Source organism: Clinocottus analis, unplaced genomic scaffold (assembly GCF_023055335.1).
Source record: "Clinocottus analis isolate CAN_PGR_092001 unplaced genomic scaffold, fCliAna1.0.p SCAF_27, whole genome shotgun sequence".
Classification (NCBI taxonomy): Eukaryota; Metazoa; Chordata; class Actinopteri; order Perciformes; family Cottidae; genus Clinocottus; species Clinocottus analis.
Window position 1 is genome coordinate 1511416 of NW_027176009.1, and position 23623 is coordinate 1535038.

The 23623-nt window shown below is 41.7% G+C and overlaps 1 protein-coding gene across 5 annotated transcripts in view; it reads left to right on the forward strand.

Moving 5' to 3' along the window:
* Window positions 1-23623, forward strand: part of LOC137795281 (protein kinase C alpha type-like) — a 127404-nt gene that overhangs the window by 53917 nt on the left and 49864 nt on the right. For all 5 annotated transcript variants that reach the window (XM_068592660.1, XM_068592661.1, XM_068592664.1 and 2 more), the window contains exons 4-5: window positions 14925-15036; window positions 16328-16456. In XM_068592660.1, the coding sequence (XP_068448761.1) occupies window positions 14925-15036; window positions 16328-16456 (241 nt within the window). The remainder of the gene's footprint in view (window positions 1-14924; window positions 15037-16327; window positions 16457-23623) is intronic.

Sequence of the window (23623 nt, forward strand, 5' to 3'; positions counted from 1 at the left end):
TATGGCCTGGATACACATGTATTAATGCTGCGACCTTGGAGGTTCCGTAAAACTAAAGAAATGGATGGACTGTGTGAAGTGACCATCATTTGTGCCTGAGAGCCTCTTTGAAAGTCTCTCTGGTGGCTCTGTGGCAGGATCATTTGCCAGCTTCAGACCAGAATCAGAGGGAATCTTTCTAAAGCTGCCATTTCACACTCACGTTCAGGCGATATCAGCCAGAAGTACAGTTTCTCAGAGTACTATTGGCGATTTCTCGGAGGATTCTGGACACACAAAGCACTGTTTGACAGTTTTATTGTAATTTGATCAACCCGGCACAGCACAGGGCAGAATTGTTCTCCCTCCCACTGATGTGTTCCTGACTTGAAGGACCCGTTCAATGCAGCTATTAATGCTCTGTAATTCTACCTGTAATGAGCAATTTAAAGCAACTTCCCACCCACTGGGGATCGTCTGACTGTGTGTCAACAAATCTCCAGCCTGCCATAAGGATTCAAGGCATGTTTAGGGGAAATGGATGTTTCCCCACTACAGATTAATATCTGTGAACCCAGAATGCACTGGGCCTCTCAAGACTAAACGAACATGTCCCTGTTTGTGCCGTATGATGGGAACCAGTGTATCACGCACACACACACACACATACACACACACACACACACGCACACACGCACAAACTCACAAACAAACAATGACCCAATTATGCATATACACAAACTAACATGCAGAAGTTTGCAGTGCACACAATATTTAGTACACACACACACACACACACACACACACACACACACACACACACACACACACACACACATTCCATCAGTCCCTCCGAGGTTTGTTTACAGCATGTACGTAGCCCGTCTTGCTCCAACCATGTTAAGTATTACTAATGACCAACGCATGGGAGAGTTGGAGCTGCTCTTGACCCCGAATCGACTCGGTGTCAAAGTTGCCGCAGGACAACTAAGGAGTTGCTCACCAGCGTCTGCCAGCAAGCTACAAAACCTCATCATCTGTGCCATTTGTCTCAATCTACTGGTTTTGCATATATATATACTGGTTTTGCATGTTTAAGGTTTTTTTTTATCGATTTCTTTGGCTGTCTGTGATTTTCGATGAAGTCAATAAAGATACGCTTCCTGATTCCACAAGGCCATGTGCTATAATTGTCCTGCATGTCAGTGCACACTAAAGCGCTGGAGACAAAAGCCCGAGAGGGTCTGAAGTCTAAACTTGACCTTGCGTAGACCAGCGAGTCCTGAAGCTGAACCCCAGAAATAGAATGATACGAGTTACAGATGAGCCAGCCTGCTACTCGCCCTCTCTTTCTGTATCTCAAGAGACTTAGATTTCTCTTGTGTTTGTTATTCATTGCAGGTGTTAATAGTTTTACCTGCATTGCAACAGGTAAGGACAAACAAGCTTTCACCAAGCAAACAGTTGCTCAGAAACTGGGAAGTGTTTATCTTGCTGTGTTTCCAACATGTTGCCAGTTCGCCAAGTTTCTGGCAGTTATTGAACCAACTTTGGTCTCTTACTGGGACACTGGTGTTACACCAGTGAGAAAAGGTGAATTACCAACCTAACATTGACCGGCCGCACACTTCTGTGATGATTGCTTGATTTGTGATCCTGCAGACATGTGTTGTATTAGAACAAAATGTACTGAATCAAGTCTATTATTGTCCGGCTGGGATTTATTACTTTCATCAAATTAATTTCTCGTTGACAGCATGATTTGAAGGAACGCTGACCAACGTCATAACGCTTCATATGGTAGATTACTAAATCACTTGTCGGGTGTCATGTTTTGTTTCGGACCACGTTCCACTGCTGTCTTCAGAGAATTTCCTGAAACAAGCTCTTTCTCCCTCAGTCAGACCTGAGCCTGACTTCTGTAAATAGAAAGAGGAGTGAGTTGGCCTATTGTATTTTCTACACATTTTCTATTTGTCAGATTATGTTTTCGATCCCTTGTGATGTCTGGAGTAGCACTTAATCTCGGCCATTATTACAGATAAATATGAGAATCTTTCCTTCTGCCTCTCCTCTCCTCATGAGGCTCTTTGAACACACACCAGGCGCTACAGTATGTTTGTCAAATTGACTGCGCTTCTTGATGCTTTGTGGCGTGATTCCTCCAGTCCATAATTTAATCCCCAAACACATGGCATGGACACAAGATACTTCTATTAATTTTTCTGCATTCCAAACCACAGAGGGCAGAGATGAACAGCCGAGCCACTGCCCCCGTCTACCGGCTCATTACAGTGGAAAAAGACTGGCAAGTCATTAAAAATAACTTTTTTTCCACACACATCTTGTGAATTTATTTTAATTATTAAACTCCTGTTAAAAGGCCTACGTCCTGGGCTGTGTGGTATACCGGCTGAACCGGTATACCAGTTTCATAAATATGTAAAATAATAACGTCATTAACAGCTATTGGTACTGCTTATCATGGCTAGCTTACTATACTACAGTGTGGTTGGCTGGTGGTGAAAAAAAAATACCGTGGAACTGTCAGAATATTACAAAGTACCGCAATAGGACATTTTGGCCATACCGCACAGCGGGTCCTTGTTTTCATTTGATCTGTTTTCCCCATGTTTTTTTTACTCCCTGTCTCCGCGCTGGAGTAAAGGTTGGAATAGTAGATAGTGCAGTCATTTTCCAGGTGATGTGACGGCTGTGACAAACCCCGTGGTCCTCTCCTGGCCTTGTGGATGTCACTCACTGCACTTGTGTTGCGTGGATATGCTAATGAACCAGCGGCTGCAAATGAACATGTCTCGTATTACCTGGGAGCGGAATCCTTTCCAGCTGTGCACAGGCAAACACGAGGGTTCGTTCAAAGAGCATAACACTGAGTTCAGCCTGTCTCACGCGGTGCTTTCCTCTAAATGGTCCATTTATACATAAACCACGCCAATGAAACGGAAAGACGCGTCGACTTGAATACTGTTTGTCACAGCCTCGAGTTATTGTGAAGCTGTTCTTGTGTGAACAACTTTCACTTGGAAATGCTCTCTGGTGAACAGCTGGAAATGATAATAATTCTCCTCCTCATTGTTCACATTTGTATGTGTTACTGTGGGTCTGTATTTTCTAAAAATAATACAAAACAAACAGGTCTACTTTGCAGCGGGGGGTTCATGAAGGCCCGCTTGCCACAGCGGGAGTTAAGGATGCTATTATTAAGTGGGGGCAACATACTGGGTGTTTTCATCAGCACGAGGTGTTATTATTTCTCACTTGTTTGGGGCGCACGTGCTCGAGTTCTACTTCAAACACTTTTTTGAGTCACTTTGTACGGCAATTTCCTTTAAAGCTTTTCAATTATTTGTAGTTAAAATGCAGATTCTCTCTCATTGAGGTGTAAACTGAAGAGAAACACCTCAGCCTTGACTCAGAGGCAAGAAGCTTCTTGACATTGAGAGAGTTGACTGACAGCCATTATTGAAGGGATCCAATGCAAATTTGCTACCAACTGGATGCAAAAGTGGGTCACCCCAACTACAGTCTGACCAGAGGGAAATTTATTGTATTTCATTTATTTGGGATTATTTATTTGGATTAGGTTCCAAATACTTCAAATGTGATCCAGACTGTGTGAAATGAATGAAATACGTGCGGATTTGATCCTTTCAGAAAAGAATGTGTTATTCAAAAAAAGTCACAACATTTGTTTTATTTGTGCTGACTTGACTTTGTTGTCTAAATTGATTCTTGGGAGTTCTAATGACAGACCACATTTTGGAACAAATGTCATGTTTGAACTCGAAACATCTTCGCCAGATTGTGTAGGTTTAGACAAATGAGTGTACACAACCCTGCTCAATGTGTTCATAGTTCCCAAAAACTTAATGACACAAAGTTTTGCCGCAGGCTTTGTCAGGCATACATGATAAGTCAAATGCACGCGCTCCTGAACCAATTTTTACATATTGTCAAGGAACAAGAGCACCCAAGCTCCACAGAACAGCACTGCGATGGATGGCATTTATTTATACAAAGTCATCCGAAAGGGCAACTTGGGCCCTGACAATGGTTAAAAATGTCAGCTATTATCTCTCGCTCTGCTCGCAGACAGATGTGTTAACAGATACAACACTGCAAGGAAACCCCCCTGTGAACTGTGGTGGCAACCTGCCCTCCCTCTCAGCACTCAGCAGCTTAGTGAAAGGCCAAGAGGAATCAGGGTGGTGATTTGTATGCTAAAAATAGTCACCTTGCCTAGCCCAACACCTCATGTTTGGATAAATGATCGCTCTATTTTGTTGTCTTCAAAGCCTATCCTCAACTTAGTAACCACAGTCCTGTAGCTGTGGTCCAAGACAAGGATATTCACAAGAAAGTAGCCGGCAGCAATGTGTGTGTTTGCGCCTGTGTGTCGAAGGGGAATAAAGTGATGGCTAGCGGCTGTTGATGGAGTCATTACATCTCTATTTTACATGCCACAATGCTTCATCATGAATGCGCCTGCGTGTGTCCATTCATGAGAGCCTGTAATGTTTGAGTGCCACCGTTTTTCTAGCACAACAGGGTTTGATGGGAGAAGGGAAATGTGATTAATATGATGTAAGATATAATTAGAAGTTGACAATTTAATAACAGCGACAGGATTGGGTGACGCAGTGAGACAGAGTGCTTGCTTGGTTCAACACATTGTCAGGGTGTCATTAGTGCCATGTGAAGGAGTTTGGACAATGACTCTAACTGCACGTACTTGAGAAATATCTAATACGAGTAGTAGTAGATAATCAACATAACTCAACTAAAAATAGCTCATTTAAAATCGTTGTTAGACTGCTCAATCACGTCCTCAACACATATAATTGAGCAGCCACATGTACAGCTCTTGTCAAAAAAAAAGGCCTCACCTTTAATTGACCTGAAAACCACCCTGCTGAGCCTGTCCCCGTTTTCTTGCATAAGCACACCAGTTAACCACAAGAGAGGATGACTCAAAAACTGGTACAGTGAGGAGCCTCCTGCCACCTCCATTTTAAATGTCACCTCACAGTGAGGGGTGATGGGTAAAGAACGGTGAGAGAATTCAGAGGGGAGTTTAGTTTTAGTCTTGTCTGGCGCTTGATATTAAGGAAAGTGTTCACCGGCAAGCATCACTGGTACAACCTTTTCCTCAGTCCTGGAGGGAACGGATGGGTCAAAGAGATAAGTGAATGGAGGAAATGACAAAGATGAAGGGATGATAAGTGTGTCTCATTTCACACACACACACACACACACACACACACACACACACACACACACACACACACACACACACACACACACACACACACACACACACACACACACACACATACACACACTTTCTCTCTCTCTCTCTCTTTCTCTTTCTTTCTCTCTGGCTGCAAATGTCACACCAGGTGGATCTCTTTCGACTCTGTGGGAGGCAGGTTGACTGTATTAGCGACCAGCCTCTTTGATGATTGCTACACTTGACTCATTCCAAAGACATCCATCCATTGAAATCCCTGAAATAGAATCGTCAGTGTTGTCTTTTTAAAAAAAATCTGAATGGCTCCTATTTAACTCCATGAAGCTGATTGGGGGGTAATTATGATGTGTTACCCTTCACAGTATGGACTGCAGCCCTTGTCTTGTTAGTTCACAAGTAGATGTGGGTAGTATCCGTTGGAATGGGTTGAAAAGGTCACAGTCTTTCATGCACTTAAGTGTTTCTCCTGCCTGGAGAAAGCCAATCCTTGGTCCTCCACATGTATATGTAGGTTTCTAATTGGCTTTTCACATGTGTAGTGTGAAAGTGCATGATAAACCCTCCAGATAGGGAAACTGTTGCTATGAAAGCAGTGTTGCCTCGTTATCCGAGTTCTCAGAGTAACCTGGATTATCGTGTGCATGAAAAAACCTGCTGACTGTCTTTTCTTTGTCGGGCAGCAGCACCAAACACACAACCTTGACATTTACTCATGCTGAGATTAGATAGAATTCTTGATAGGGTTAATGGATAATTGTATGCCACTGTATGATAGGTGGTTGGGCGGATCAAATGGAGGGAGAAGCAAAGGAAAATTGATGACATTGACTTTTATTTTGCCACCAATGGCTCCATGTTTATAGCTTTAATTTTTCTGATCAGTTTTTTTTAAGAGAAAAGCACAGGTCTGCAGCTTCACAACATCCTTCTATCTGTACCACACATCTATAGTGTGCTATGCTGCTCATCCAACATCCAACACAACCAGTTGCAGATGTAGAATATTTTTAACATTTTCCTTATTATGTTATAAATAACATACATTATGTTTGTAGAGTTGTTTCTTAGTTTAAGTGTTAAGCCGCTTCAGTGTTCAAGACACCTTTTTATATTGTGATGAGGTTCTGTAATACATTTGTTCCACTGCATCAGCTTCACAGCCCATATGTTATTTCCCCACCAACTATACATGATGTTAACCCACTATGAGCCTTTTTTATAGAAATGATTCAATACATGAATTCATCTATTTGTTTAGTACTGGTAATGACCTTTAAAAGCCATTGTGATGAGAATATGCACATTCTTTTTGTTCTTGTAGTGTGGCTTAACACTGTCTAATGTCGCTGCCTGAATATTGCATACATGCAATACATATTCATGTACATTACAAACCAAGCTCCCTCCCAATTTAGCCTGCAGATGTCACACTGTCTGGTTTACATGACTTCAAAGTGAAATTGTCGCTGCAGCACAATTATGTCTGTTCTAAATAGTTGCATCTTTGTCCACATTATTTTTGTGTTGTTTTTTTTTTGTGTTGTTACACAATGCTTCTGTCTGCCTCTAACATGTTTCATACGTCTTTTCTTAAGAAGTTGCAAGTAATTAACTGGACTTTGTGATGTATGAAAAGCTCAACAAGATCCAGTGCCCACCAGGGTGTCAAGTCAAATGAATTATTAAGATTTGAATTCGGGGCTTTCCTTGACCAAAGGCATTCTTCGTCAAATAACACTCATGCGGTTTGGTTGACAATCAATTCATTGATTTAATGAAAAAATCTGGTATAGCAAACAAAGAAAAGCTTCACTTTAAATGTTGTGTTTACCAGTGATGTGCTCAAAAGTCATTCAGCATCAAAGTAACCGAAAAGACAGAACGACTAAAGAAGTCTAAGTCGACGAATCGACTTAGAAGGTGCAGCCCTATTTGAAATGAGCGTATATTCTATTCGCCTGACTGACTGCAGGATGGAGGGTGACCTAGCCTTTCACATCATCCACCTCTGCCCTCCTTTCCCCCTTCTGCTGGGAAGGCCCTGCTCAGCTTCTCCCTGCCAAGCTGTTCAATAACAGGGGCTGGTTGGCGTCCTGTTTCCTAATTAAACTGGGTTGGAGAGTCTGGCTAATTAGCCGTCATCACTGTGCTGACCCCCTGTGCTTCTGTTTTCATCACTATCTCCTGGTTGCTCCAGTCTTTTGATCAGCCTTCTGCCCTGTGTTTGTTTTTGATCTGTTGCTTCTGGTGAAAATAAACTTAGTTTGATTAGTTTGGGGCAAATGCTACAGTAACTATAGGAAGTACATAAAGTCAAATATGCTCCGTGGTTATTGAATGATAATACGTAACTCTAATTTACGTTTCCATGTGAGTATTCTGCATTGATTGCTTTTGCAATTGATCATTAGGAGGTTTTTGTTGGCTTGATCTTTGTTGACGCTGAAGTAGGAATAATAGATATCTCACAACTGGAAAGATTACAAAGGGGAAAAAAGAAAAACTGGAAAGAACAGTGCCAATTTAAGAAGTGGGTAAGCTTAGTTTAGGTGCCCGTCATTGTTTATTTGTATAAAAGCACAGTGTCGAAGAAAGCTCTGCTGCCACAAATTGAAGGAAAACATCTGTGTCTGTTTCCTCCTTATTATTCTCCTGAAGGTTGTAGTCACCATCATTGCACCTATAATCCATTGTCACCATCCTTGTTTGTAGCAACTGGATACAATGCATACTGATGCACTCATGCCAGCTCAAACTATTCATTGAGAAAAATTTAGATAGTATTCAACACAATTGTACAACACAATTTCAATTGCTCATCGTCTTTGCATGTGACATCTGGGCAATCCTGTTGGCTCTCTTATTACCAGTAGTTGAAGGGCAACCTCCTTGCTGCATCATCCAGTCAACATGTAGCAGCCCCTGGCTTTGTTTTGCCACTACAGCCTTCTTGTGTTGAGCCTTGTGATTGACTTTATCATTGCTTTTGGCGTAGCACTCTGCTTCCCCTGCTGTTCTGCTCAGGCACAGCCACCCGGTCCGCCTTGAGTGTCCCATTAAGACCAAATTAGGCTGTAATGGGGGATGAAAGCCACAGGGGTTAACCCTGCTGTCCCACAGCTCACAGAAAGGATGTGTTAATGGACAACCTAGTGTGCTCAGTGATGCGGAGTTGGGTGCATTCATTTACAGGTCTCATGTTCTGCACATTACAGCTTGCCCTGGTGCATCTTTAAATCATAGCTGGCACGTTACACCTGCCAGACTGGATGTCCATTTTGAGAGGTGAGCTACACGTGGTTGAGAATCAGCAAGTGATACTTGCATGATTAATTATTAATTTAAGTAATTTATGATGTAAAAAAAAATAATCTGTTTATAGTGTATTTAAGGATTAGCCACCACTAGTGGTGAAACAGACCACTGTTGGTCCATGATCGGTATGGCCAAAAAAAAAGAAAGTTTGGAGCTTTGGAGACCAGCTGCTATCATCAAAAAACAATATGGATCAACAATGATTAACAATTAGCAACTGCAGCCAAAAAAACAGCCTCACTATTCTTTGTGAGCTGAGTGTCATTGAGTTTATAGGTGGCTATGTTGGCCCACCTCCTTGGTCCAGACTGAAATAGGTTAACAACTATTTGATGGATTACCATCAAATGTTGTAGTGAGGTAATGAGGTTGAATCCAAAGAACATTGGTCATTAATCAATGGACATTGATCTTGACTTCTCCTGTAACGCCACTAGTTTCATATTTCTGGTATTTGTGGTTACACGCTCGTCATTTCAATGCCACTCTGTGATCGGATGTGCCAGGTTTGAACTCCACTGTGTCCCTTTCCCTGATTTGACCGTGATAGGCTATATTTGGTGGTCACCTATAACATTGTGGATTAACATATTTCATATCCTTTAAATTCTTCAAGATGATGGGGTCGGTTGAAAAATTGTCAAAATGTTGCCCCTATTGCTGTACCCCACAGGGATCAGAACTTAATGCGGTCCCGGCCACATCGGCATTTGTGGTCTGGTTAATCGCACTGCCCATTGCGACTGAGATCCGATCTTGGAGCATACGGACTTGGCAACATGTGGCCCATCATAATCAGATGACAAAAATCGCTTTTAATAGACAAGTAGAAGGAGGTCATCACATTTCAAGCAGCTCTCAGGGGACTTGATTTTTTTCTTCTTCTGATTTACCGCCGTCACCTTTGTTGGCCTGTTATCATTTCCTCCTTGTGTCTCTGTCTCTTTTGTTGAGAGTTTTTTTTTTTCATTATCTGGGAACATATAAGTCATGTTTCAGCCATCAAAAGCTGATTTGATAAAAATACATGATCCATCAACAGCTGAATGTGGCTCTTAGTTCCCATTGTTCATTCATGTAGATGGAGAAAACAAAGCGGGCGGGGGGGTGCAAGAGGATAATCCTTTAGGATCAGCTGTGTGTGGGTTGACATGAGTAAGTGCTGCTGGCACAGCCTCTTTCTCAGCACTGTCTGTCTGTCTACCTGTCTTGTTTTCTCCACTGTCCTTTACTGACACACTGACTGACTGAAGGCCTGTCGGGGCTGCTGATTGGACGACGTGTATTGTATGCGATTGTGCCCTCTGTCTACAAGAAATTGATAATTTGACAAAAAGGAGAAATATGTTGCTATTGTAGCGGCCACTTCTAAGAGAATACCAGTTACAGTACGATTGAGATTGATGAGAGGTTTTTAGGCCTGCTGTCTAAGCGAGTCCCTGCATATATGTTTTCTTTTACACCCCAGTTTAATGAATTCAAACTGTGAGGTGTTACTTCTGCATCTACTGTGTGTTCGCACTGGCACATGTGATGAAGAAGTTTAAAGTCACTTAAGATGATGAACATCTTCAACGTCAGCATCAGACCAAGTGCTCGTGTCAGAAGGCTTTAGCTTGAAACGAGACATGTTGCTGTGCAATTCTTAGAAATCACAAACTCAAGAGCCGAATATGTTCTCTGAGATTGTGAAATGTTTACTTTGAAAGTCACACTTTACTTCAAGCGGTATACAAACATTTAACAAACAGTTTATTACATACTATAATGTAGTTGTCCACATTCATTTAATGTACTTTTTTTTATCAGCAATTATAACTTATGAAGGCATATTTTAAAGTGTTTTACTACATTATTATTTATTATGGGTGCATACATCTGCCTCCACTGTGCCCATAGTGACAGTTAGTGATATACATCTACTTTATACTGTGTTCAAAACCATTTTGTAAATGTGTAGTCTTACTGGTTTGTTTTCAACTGCACCACTACAAGCTGTGCTTTAGGCCCTCTTCTGTGAGCAAACATGATTATGCTATTTTGTAGGTGGAGCGTAAAGGAAGGCAGAATAATTCTGAACACAGTACTTAACACTGGCCAGCAAGTTTTCATGATTTATTTTTTAGAATGGTCAAAGAAAATCTAAGTTTCTCTTGATATGTACAGTCACTCACTCTTTGAGTGTCACGTTACCATTGACCAACGGGACCATATCAGCAGACCACTGATGCCGCCGGCGGATTGCTTCGCCGCAGACATTTTTCTCCATCAATCATAAAAAGTTTAAACTTCTGCCGTGACGGCTGAGGAGGTGAGCAGGATGCTAAACTAAGCTATGAGCAACATTATCGCTCCATCTCTGCAACGCTTCACACTCTCTCGTGCCTCGAAACAGTTTGTCGTCTCAAATGTATGTGATATCGATTCTGGCACCCAACGACACAGCAGGATGATATTTCCGATGTGTAACTTAAGCCCACTACTCTGAGGTTGATTAGTGTTCACCAGTCTTTTTCTTGTTTTGCCCCCAGCTAACACCGTGACGTAATCATCATTGGCTATAAAAAGGTCTATTAAGATGATGTTTCAATTCCTTCATGTCTGTTGGAAAAAGAAAGCGTGGAAGTACTTACTGACTCTTCAATATTTGACTTCCATGCTACTTAGAGTTTATTAAAAGGGCATTACAATTTTGTATTCAAGTATGTCTACGGCAACTAAAAGACGAACAAAGGAAGCGTTTCTCTTTGTCCTATAAAGGTGCAAAGCCTTTGCAGACTGACAGGCAGGGAAATGGCAGATTGCAAGAAAGATCTGAGGAGCCAGAATGAGGCTCCGCTGCATTAGACCTGAGGCCAGTGTCAACCTGACTGAAATGGCAAATGGCAACATTGATCACGGTGGCTCCTCATCGTGTGAAACTGTCAACTTATATGCCGTGCGGCTCCACTCACTGAGGATTTATTCGGGGTCAGGCTCTTTTCATTCATCTCTCATTTGACGCTGTGTTTCTCAAGATACCGAAATACAAGTTTCTGTGTTTAATGGGAGAATGAAACTCTCCTGTTTTCCCCTGAAACTCCCCAAAGACTTCTTACAAATAGATGCAGTGAAAAGGAAGAAGAAAAAAAACTGACTAGTCTGGATAATGTTCTCAATGCAAATCCACTTAAAGAGATTCCAACTCTGTAAGAGATTTACCGGACAGCATAATTTGATAATGAGCAGGAAAGCACTTGGAAAAGTGGCAGTCCTCCAGTTTTCAGAAGGCAGGGCTTCAGAAGCCGCAGGTTGAGTGCACGTGATGAATGAATGTATGCATGCACGTGACAGGCACCCTACGCTGTGTAGCGTAAGTGCTGCAGTGGCGTTGTATTGCATTGCTAATATAACACTTACCGTCAAGTGACACAGTGTCACATTTCCCATATGGGCCGTTACGCCATGCATACATACTGCATACACTTCATGCTGTATGTGTCACAGTTCAGCTCCACACCTTCCTCACGCTCTTCTTTAGCCACGCCCTCCTCGTCAGTCTAACTCCCTTCACCTGTTCACTCATCTGCCCTCTGATCACCAATCAAGTCCCAACATAGACTCCTGCCTCCCAGACACACCTTGCCAGATTGTTTTTCGGTTTATCCATGCCAAACTCTTCGGCACTCATTCACGGACTGGTTTCCTGTTGCCACCCTGCATGTCCCTGTTTGACCAGACCGGACTCTGGCGATCCTGACTCTGCTGTGCTCTTCCTGCTTTTTCCGTACAATCTAATAAATGGGCAAAAATCCTCGGAGTCGTGTGTGTTGCACTTGGATCCAGATACGACCCGCTACATACAGTATGTTTGCATATGCAGACATTCTCTGCTCAGTGTACAGCAGAATGAAACTGGGTGAAACTGGTTCTGCTTGTTCAACAGTTTATACCAAAAACTTCCTGCTTCACTTATCACCCACAGATATTTGCTTAAGGTAGAGTTTGCTCCCTGTGCCATTTATTTACTTTGACACTATTTTATTCTAAATGTTCTGCAGAGACGGACAAAGTGACACATTTTAAGGACTCTGCTCACAAATGTTAACTTTTAAATCCTGAAGGATTGCTGAAGTGATTATTTTGAGTTAAAGCCAGGCTGTTGGTTCTGCTCACTCCACAGAAACACCCCTTAATGGTTAAAGATTAACACGGGTTATTTAATGCAGGTAATTCCTTAATTTCCCTTGTAGTCAGCAGAGTTGAATACTTGACCTGTTATAACTATGTTTTATCTTCTCCAGTCTCTGCGTTTTTTTTGACATTTCAGGAATTTGACTCTGTTGTTTCCTCTTTTTGAGTATCCAACGTAGCCAAATTTCGAACAGATGCAGACTGAGTGGCCAGAAAACATGGACTCTGCATCTATTTAGAAAAAACGAGAAAGAATCTTCCCATGCAAATTCTTGAGAATAACAAATGCAAAAGAAACACAAGAGAAGGGTTGTTTGTTGTGTCCAGTGCACATAATAGTGTCTGTATACTGTGTTTATCAATTGTGTTCATTTGCTGTTGTTAGAACATGTACTGTAAAATGCATATCTTTATGCATATACATATGTGGCTTACGACAGGACATTTACTCAGACATTGGATCCTCCATTGGATTTATGCAAGTTGTCAAAATAGCCAGGATGCAGTCAGATAGCTTGACTGTGAGTTGGCTCTCTGAGTTAAACTGCAACAAAAGATTTTAAGCCATTTTAAGCCTTAGAAAAAAATAATATAATAATAATAATATTAGCTATCCTCGTCAATAACTAGTTCCCTATTTTTCGAAGGTATTTGGCTTTGGACTAGACCAGTGTTTCTCATCCACCACACAACTCATTTTCTACAATAAAAAAATCCCACGGCACACCGAAAAAGTAACAAAATGTCACAATGTAGCATAACACAGCATACATGGTAGATAATTATTGCTCTACCTGCTAGCATGGAAGAGTATTTCATTACAAGGGCAGCCACAATATTGCAGGGTCAGACGCTCAACAATGGCAAATTATTTGCGGCAACTAAATATTTTTGGGGACCGATTAACTGAAATTGGACATTTCCCCACGGCACAGCTGACGATCTCTCACGGCACACTGTTGTGCCGCGACAGTGGTTTAAAATCACTGGACTAGATTACAGAGGCTGATTTATAACAGTCGTAGCAGAAGCCAAAAACAAGTGTGTTATCTTTACAAAGACATGATTCAGCCTCCAGCAGCTCCTTTACTACCCAACGGCCCACACACACATGCACAGTGCACTTTGCAATAAACCCTAATGCTTTTCACACCTATTAATAGGGTATTTAATGGACAGCCTGAAGCAATGACCTGCAATAATAGGAGGACAATGGTGATGGCTGTGTTGACTGTTTACACATATGTGCACAAACCATTTATTAAATCCAAAAGCGCATCAGTATATAAGACAGGCAGCGTCTCTATTATTTGCTCAACACACACATACATGTTCATAACAGCTGCTATGGAGTAATCAAAATCAAGCAAAAATATTTAAGTATTTTCCACAACACTATTGGGGTAGTCAATGTAATCATGTAATTGCAATCATTAAATATTATTTTTTGGTGCTCTTGGATTTAATACAAAGCCTGTACAAACAACTCCATTCTCCCTCACTGAGTTGGTCAGTGGAGATGGAAAGACAAACCCAAAACCAATTGTTCAGTAGAAGGCGGTTACTGGATTGATTGGCTCATACTTTGAGCTGTATAAGAAAAGAAAAGAAGGGATGATTGCCGTCAGTTGGCAATCAAGCAATGGTTGGCCTGCTGAGTGACTTTCATTTCCGTGACACACAATGCTAACCTGTGAGGCAGAAGGGTGATTTCAACTTTCATTTTCCTTCAATGACATATGTGAGCGTTCGAGGGTGCATCCGGAGTTGGCTGAAGTCATTTTTTTTTCAGGATAGATATCTATAAAACAAAGTGATATTTTTTTCCCCCAACCTGTTCAGAAGATGTATAAACGTCTATCTGCCATTTGATTCAGTTTCATATCATACATTCTTATTGTTTCAAACACGATGACAGCGCTACAAATGTAAAATAACTCAAATTAACAAAACATATCTAAAACATACAAGAAACTATAAATAACGTCTGCAGAAAAGAAAGTTAATCAATGCATTGTTATGAAGCTGTGTTTTACCTCCTGGTCTCCAGGTTTTAAATAACAATCAAAAGCATGTGCTCTAAGAGCTGTAAAATTAACCTGCTATTGATTCATTAATAGTTTTTTTTCAGTTATATCATAATTTCAGGCTTTTTATGTCTCTTTTTGCCTTTTGATTTTTTTAGGATCCCAGAACAAAGCACAAGTTCAAGATCCACACCTATGGGAGCCCCACCTTCTGTGACCACTGTGGCTCTCTGCTGTACGGTCTCATCCACCAGGGCATGAAGTGCGACTGTGAGTACTTCATTTGATACCTGCGACCTCCCATTTAGCATTTAAAAGGCTTCACATTTTACAATTTTCTTACAGTATGAAATGAATAAGTGTCAGTTTCTAATGTCACTGCTGTGTATCAAGTGGTGGAGACCCCCACGTTGATGCTCAGGAAGAAGGACAGGTCAATGAGGCATAAATATCACATACAGGGGGCGATATTGGTTTGCTGTGTACACAACTTATATTCTGTTTTTAGAGACATTTTTATCAACATCAGTCTCCTGAAATTGCTCCATCTCACTGAATATGTTAGGCCTGTGTATCCCCCCTCCTCCTTATCTTCCACTCATTATGATGACTCCTTATCTATTTTAGGTCTGCAGCTATGTTCCTCGCACTCTGAATAGGCCATCTTTATTAATAACCCTTCCTCCCTCGTCTTTACTTTAATCTTGTGTTAGTGGCTTAGTCTGAATGCCTTAATGAGCCCCTAAATATATTATCCTCCACCTGCTACAGACCACCAGATATGCCTAATGATTGCTCCAGGGTCTACATAAATAGAGACGTGGAGCTGCAAATTATTTCGGCAGATCAATCACACCACTAAAAGATTGCACTGTATTATTTTCAAGCACTGGTGAGGCATGTGACTCGGGCACAAACAATAAATAGTTATAAAGAATACGGGAGCAGCATGGCCATTTTTTAAAATAAGTAATCACTTACCTGCTGACTTGGTGGCCCGATGACGTAACGAGCGGTTACTGTTCCCAATCCACGACAGAGTCGTTCAGCTGGCTGACACACATGTATGCATGACATCACAGGGCTGAATCTGGGTCATAACCTTGTTATCTCCTCCTTTACGCAGCTTTCGAACCCCCTCCCCACCTTGGTGTTATGCCCAATATGTATGATACATGGAATGTAATTGACATGTTTGCCAATATACAGTAGATAAAGATAGACATTTTTAAAGCAGCTTGTTGTATTTGAACATTAAGCCATAAGCGGCTGCACACACTGCTTTTTATTATATGCTGTTTTAGTGAACACAGATATGTTGTTAACATCGTGAATCATGATCCTAACTTTAAAACTTCAAAAAGAAATGTTAGATGCATGAACACTTCATACAAACAGTAGCAGTCGTAGGAATGCTCTTTACAACACGTTCAGTTATTCAGTCAATTCTGAGAAAACCCCGAGCCTCTCAGTTTGGCTGGCATCAAGTTCATGATGCTAATGTTGTTCTGTGTAAAACACCTCCTCACTAATGTCTTTCTCCTCCGCTCTGTCCCTCCAGCCTGTGACATGAATGTCCACAATCAGTGTGTTATGAACGTGCCCAGCCTGTGTGGAACCGATTACACCGAGCGGTTGGGGCGTATTTTCCTCAAGTGTGAGGTCACTGTGGACAAGCTGCAGATCACAGGTAGGCCTCATTACCGCTCCTCTTTGGCAGCACACACGCTGAACTGAATGTGAGTGTGTTTATATGCGTGTCGGTCCCTGCTATCGGAGAAGTGAGTTCAACCGCTAACTGCATGGCTGGCCTTGTGACCAGCAGCGCTCAGCAAGCTGCAAAGGCTTTTCCCTTTTGGCGCGCAGATCGATAGAGCCTCTCCTGCTAAACATTATCCTGTAAGGAAAAACAAATAAAATCACAGTTACGACACACTTGGAAGGCACTCCCAATCCAAATATGTAGTCCTGCCGTGGTGTGTGGTCTGCTGCGTGGGCCTCGTGTTGTTACCCTTTTTAAACAGTCACGAGTTTGGATTGAGTTTTCTGATGTAACTGAATTGTCTCTGCAGAGCAAATTGAACGCTTGATGTATTCATTTAAGTCTCATCAGAATCACACAAAGACGGGATCTAAGCGCTCTGCTGGTAAGCGGGGTCGTGGTTTTACACTCATCTGTCCTACCATTATTCATTAGAAGGCTATTCCACACAATCCATGGCAGCCACTTTAATTGCTAATGTCTCCCATTTCAAAGACACACCTGTCTTTGCCTACCGAGCTGGGAAAAGGATGTAATGAGTTACTATTCATAGCATTTACTTAATGTGATGTCGTCAATGGCGATGTACAATTTTGGAGATGTCTCACATCCTTTAGAAATGTTCTCACAGCCTTTTGTTAATATTGTTGGAACAGCCAAAAAAGGTCATCACGTCCAATCTATAATAATGTTTTGGATAAAGTTTCATGTCCCACTATCTGCTCCTCCCACACTTTTCTGTTTAATAATGTTTTTATTTATTCACCCTTTATTCTATGTGTATTCCCGTTGGGCCGGCCTTGGACGTTTTCCAAATACAATACATTTGACAATTTAATTTGAATTGTTGATGCGGCAGAGTGTGTTGAATAATCCTCTGAGAGCAAATAACGGCAGAGCATGCGGCTGTGGTTTAGAGAGATTGAGATAATTTCATGCACAACCTGTCAAATGTATCTGTTGTGACGTTCTGAGTCCTCGGCTAAAAGTAGCACAGACATGAACAGTGTCTGTGTGACACTGCTGTGAGCGCAGAGTTGTCAGTTTTAAACACGCAGTGAGGGCTTCCTGGAGCTGTGTGGTCTTCCAATGTTGCTGCCGCAGGATTCTGCATCGCTGGAGCAACTCTGTTATGAATAGTGACTGGTTGTACTAGTTTATACTGTTATGAAACAATGATGGTAGACATTTATACAGCTCTGTGCATAAACACGGGTGGATTGAAACAGAATAAAACAGCATAGAGATAGTTAATGCTTCATATAAAACAAATTCAAGATCATGCACATTGGCCAAACTATCTTTATGATTTTGAAGTACTGTGTGGTACGACGGTGTATTTTTGTACAGGGGGCCCACCTTGCCTTATGTTTTTCGCGGCATGCTGGACAGTAAATCCCCGGCTGTAATGGCGCATTAGCACATTTGCTAGAACAAGAGTGACAGCAAGGATATGACACATAATCATTCAATTAACTGGATCACAAGACAGGCACTGGGCTTCACTGACTTATTCACTTATCAAACTATCACCAGAAGGACCAGCGTGAATGTGAGCAGGGCAGTGGTGCAGAAACTACAAAAAAAGGCCAAATGTAAACTTACATGGAGGAATAGACAGATACCAGCCCTGATTATGAACAGGGATGACTAATACCATGCATGATCTTGCCAAATGTCTGGCTCTCACGTTCAGCAAGTTGCCTTTAATTGGCTGTATTGCAACACTCCCTCCATGTTGTTTAATTAAGTTTACTTTTCCGGCGCATGCGTTTCTTTTTTCATTGTTGTAAATGTTCAATATCTTAACTAGGTCTGATATGTAGCCTTTAAAAATTGTGAAAATACCTAAACAGTGACAATGGTTTGAACACAGTTCAAGTCAAGACAGCGAGTCAAATAATGCACTAATATTTATCCAAGAGTTTGGGCTGTATTTTCCCTCTATTTGGTTGTAGCTCTTAAAGTGCATTTATCTCTCACAGGCCATCCGTCTGCTTGATTAAACAAGTCCTGTACAATCCAAGTCGAACAAAAACATACTCATAAGTACAGCAAAACACTTGAAAGAACACGATGAAGTTTATACTGAAGACTGCAAAATGGATTCCTGTCAAAAGCAAGTAGCTCCCTTCCTCCCACTTTTAACTTTCACTCTCATCTGCTCTGCTCTCCAACAAATTCAAGAACTCAGAATATCCTGCAGGAGGAGATAGCGGCTATCCATTAGCACTGACCCTCTTCACACAGTAGCAGGCTGTATCTGCTTCAGAAACATTCCAGTCCAATATTGCTTTCATTTTTGCTGAACCGCGCACGGCCCCAGACTGCTGTCAACTCATGCTATATGTGTGAAAATGTATGCCTATATATTTCACACTATAGTTCATATGCACGTACACATGAATGTGTGTACATTAGGGATGAGAAACTACGATGATCACCCACAGTAGTGCAAACTATTGGCCCTTTATGCTACATACTGTAGTAACCGTTTCCTGATGTGAACAGGCATGTTATTATTTGCATGTGTTCTTTAGCTTGTGTGTGTCTGTGTGTTTGTGTGTGTAGGCGTGTGTTTGGAACTGCTGTACCAGCACTACCAGCCCACTCAGGCCAGATTGTATCATAGATTACATTAGCTGCTGCAGACGGCTTGCCAGGCAGAATTGTGTTCCGTTGGTGAAGTGCTTAGCATGCAAGAGGTGCAGTGGATGGCAGTGAGGAGGAAACTGCATCACTTTCAGATGGATCCTTCCACAAAGATAGCTGGCATCCTTTTTGTCAGGGTGTGTATGCGCTGACTGTGCATTTGTGCATTCGTTTTGTCCACAACCAGTGTGGCGACATCAGGGCTAAGTTGGCTGTTGATGGCTAGAACAGTTGTCGGCTGTCTGTTATAAACCAAAATATATTGTGTTTAAAGTGTTGAATAAGTAATGTATTTAGTAAGTAATGTTCTCCAATGTGAAACCAGTAATGATCCATTTATTGTCATAGACTGCAAATAGAAAGTGGATGTATAGTCATCGTGGTTTGTGGACGACAGTTTCGAGGACTAAAATTTGGCATTTTGGCCGTCGCGTCTCGTTTTTCTTCTTTGCAATTACCTCTGATGAAATGAAAACACACTGTGAAAGGATTGAAGACGTAAACACGGACACCATCCAAATGGACAACGCCATGATATCGACCTGTCAATCACAAGTTAGCCATCCCCTAAAGCCTTCCCTAATTTCCTTGTCTATTTTACTCCAAAGAGGACCATAATTAACTAAATGAACATCATAGTGTGTCAAATAAGACTTCTGATTTTAGTCTACTTAGGTACCCGTATATTTCTATACAATCAGATTTATTATTACAACCAGAGGATTTACCCCCTGCTGCCTTTTAGAAATAATTCTAGTTAAAGGCACTGCATGGCCTTCACTTTCCAGACCTGGAAGTGGCAGTCTGTTAAGTCTTTCATGGAAGTTGCCCATCACTGTCTATGCCATTTTTTTTTTAACAGAAGTGAAGCTATAGTCACAAATCCCTAGTTTTCTCTCCCCTGTGTCAGAAACTAAAAGGGTTTCTTAGAGCCATTTGAGTCAACTGAAAACATATGCCTGAATCACACCAAAAACCTATTTTATTTGGCTTGTCAGGAGGATTTTTGCTCTATGTTCCTCATGCCAAATGCAATAGGTTCAAATGAGGTTCAAGAGCAGAGTGCCAGACTAACATCTGGTCTGGAAAGTGGTCGGCTCCGTTGTATTCTTCAGTATTAGTATTGTCTAATGCACCTTAAGTACGCACACAGCACACACACAAGCACGCACACAAGCACGCACACAAGCACGCACACAAGCACGCACACAAGCAAGCACACAAGCAAGCACACAAGCAAGCACACAAGCATGCACATACGCACACACATACACACGTGCCTTAAATTCCTTGACTGCAGACTTTTTTAATGGACATTTTTGTGACGTAAATTCCTGGTCAGACACGACTTCAATCCCAGCAAAGCTCCAAAAACATTTAGAATATAACCAAAAATATAGATGTATAAATAGTTACTTTATTTATCCTGGAAGGGAATTGATAGACTTTAAATGCCTAAAAATCAGCAATGCAACATGGTGCTTTTAGTAGAGGTGTAAAGGCGCAAAATGATTAAACCAAGGGACTTCAGTCTGTTTTGCAATTCACCAAATCAAGAACCAAAGCGATGAACAGGAAGTGACATGTTTGCCAGAGGAAGCAGCTATTTTTCAAACCCATACATAGACCCACACATGAACTCCACTCAGACCAACAGAGGACGGACTCTCTGGCACCGACACTGAGCGGCGTCCATGAAGTAATGAGGCACACAGAAACTTCGAGATTTTTTGTGTCGTTTCCAGAAAACACGAGTTTTGAGAAAGTGTGTTTTTGTCAGTTTGAGAAAAATGGAGATGGGAGGGGAGGTGATGAAGGAGACAAAACAAGTTCTGTCTCTGGAGGCCATTCGCTGGCCTCTAACCTTGTCCTCCGCCTCTCATTCCAGCTGACACACAGCGGCTCTCTGTCCGTTGGTGCCGAGGAGCCACCCTCCTGTTTGTTTGCTTCAGCAACCCTATTGTCCATTGACTCTGTGCTGATATGTAGAATACACTTGGGTGAAGGCTTTTCTGTCATTTTGGTCCATATTCTTAGATTCATACATATCCTCATCCACTTGTGTATGTCGTTCAAAAGTTTAGGATCGCCTGCTGCAGGAGCTTCATTACAGTCAGCTGCAGAGTACTACTCAAACAGATGTTATTGTGAATGAAGGGTTTTGTACAAAAACGGTTGAACCGGACTGACAATTTAAAGGGCAGAAATAGACAAAGCAAATTGTAACACGTGCATATACAAAACAAAAAAAACATCAACAGCAGATTCTCAACTTTTGAACAGCTGTGTATGTGTGTGTGTGCAGGAGTGTGTATGCAGGTCTTCTGGGAGTGTGCGAGAGACAGTGGTAATAATTACATTTCTCTTTTGTTCCCTCAGTGACTCATCCAGTTCTGGAGAAAAGCCTCATTTAACAAGCCCTGTCTTCCCCGTCTCATTTCAGCTTTGTCATTGTTTTTTTTTTCTTCTTTGTCTCTCGCCTCAATGTCCAAATGTGTTTTCTGCTGTTTGTTACACTAATGCTGCTGGAGGTGTCAATGTGCTTTAGGTGCAGTGTAGGTGTGTGCAGGGCAGATTGGTGCACAAAGTAGATATAAGATGTGGGTGGATCAGGGAAGCTCGATTTTACTTTTGAACTTTCTGGAGGTGGAGAGGCCCTTCACAGTAAAAGACAAAATCCACCGTAAAACACTGTTAGGAGCTTCTGGCTGATGCAGCTGGGGCAACAAGCTATCTGGCGTTTCTGAGTCTATTTTTACTGCCGCTTTCCGAATTATCACCGTAGATAACTGGCCAAATTTAAAAAGTGTAACATCAGAAAGATACATCAACGGTTCTGCTACTTTGGAAGAAAAACATCTGAAACTGTAACGGTAACTTCTGGTGTCTCCAGACTCTCAGAAAGAAATCTATGAAACGTAATACTTCACTACATTTGCTCTCTGGGTTGTTGAACAGCATAATGGGAGGACGAACTGCCGATGACCTAAACCGTTTCACAACACAGAGGCAAGCTTACAGCATGTCCTGTGTGCAATATCCTGTACAGCAGCACTATACATGAGTTATATATGTTTGTCCCCACCTTCAACCCTCGTATCGCTGTCGGTCATCTCACTCAAACTATATCGCCTCATTCTTTTTAAGGCTATTTTAGGGTGTCACTATGGGCAGTGTCAGCTGTTAACCGTTGCTCAATGGTGCGACGCATCCTCCATCCTACCCCTTCCTCTCCGTTGAGCTAAAAAAGTATATTCACAGTCTGTAAATTAGTGAACTGTCAAAGACTTTTTAAAATTCTGTAGTTCTTCAAATTCTTGAACAATGAATGTGTTTATGTGCCGCATGCAGATCTGCAGAGACAGTCTCTCTTTCCCTCTGTGTTACTAGTAAGTTTCTCATTCAACCCGTCATTCAAAAACAAATGATATCGTGTATCTTACTGTCGGCTCCCTGAATCCAAGGAGGACTCTCTTGAGGCCAGAGTTGGGCTTGGATCAAGGTTCTGTCTGAGGTTTGGATGCAGCCCGAGGTAGTCAATTGATAATCTCCGCCCGGTGCTCTGAACGCTGCGGGTTTATTGCCACTTCTTCCACTCTTCAACCTTTTCTTGCAGTCATTTCCATTTCTTTGTCGCTTTTGAGTCATCCTGCAGAAAAGCCACCAGGTTTTTGCCAAGAGAAAATCTACTTAAAATGATTTTTCCCGTGAATCAGAGTTAAGATGGAATAGCTGACAGCCATTTTTCCGCTACAGGGAGCTGGCCTTACGTACATTAGTGTGTCATTTCCTAATGTTCTGCAGTGAGCTTCCAGGTTATCCAACTGTGTGCTTTTAGTGAAGAGTACTGAAATTATAATTTAAAAAAATGACATTTTAAATAATGTAATGTCAAATATTTGATATATACCTATATATATACCCCACCACAGGTAATGTTCAGCCCCCATTATGTTTCCAATTTAAAGAAAGGAATCAATTTTGCTGAGATTATCCCATTGCTCATGCTGCAGGTATGCCGGTCACTCCACTTCCTGTATGCTGATGCTCAACAGGACGTTTTCAGTCGTGGGCTGTCAAAGGAGCTCCGATCTTTACAGACTACGTTAACGCCTCTGGTTTTTTTTAGGGGAGAGTCATCTGGTGTCAGCTGAAGACAAGGCTTGTGTGTTCGGTTGTGTGTTTTCCCTATTTGTACAAACGCCTGGAAGAACGTAGGAATGATTGCAATACAGGGGCTCGGTTACTGCACCCTCTGTAAAAACACACCGCGATGCTATCACGCACAGATACATCGATAACTTCTGGGAACACAGATAAAGAAGAAAGTAAACCATTAGTAATTGACGGGTTTGGATTGTACACACAAAAAGAGAAAGGGGAAAAAAAAAAGCCTCTCTCTGCCAGTAAGATAGTTTCTGAGCCCTGTGTGATTATTGCTAT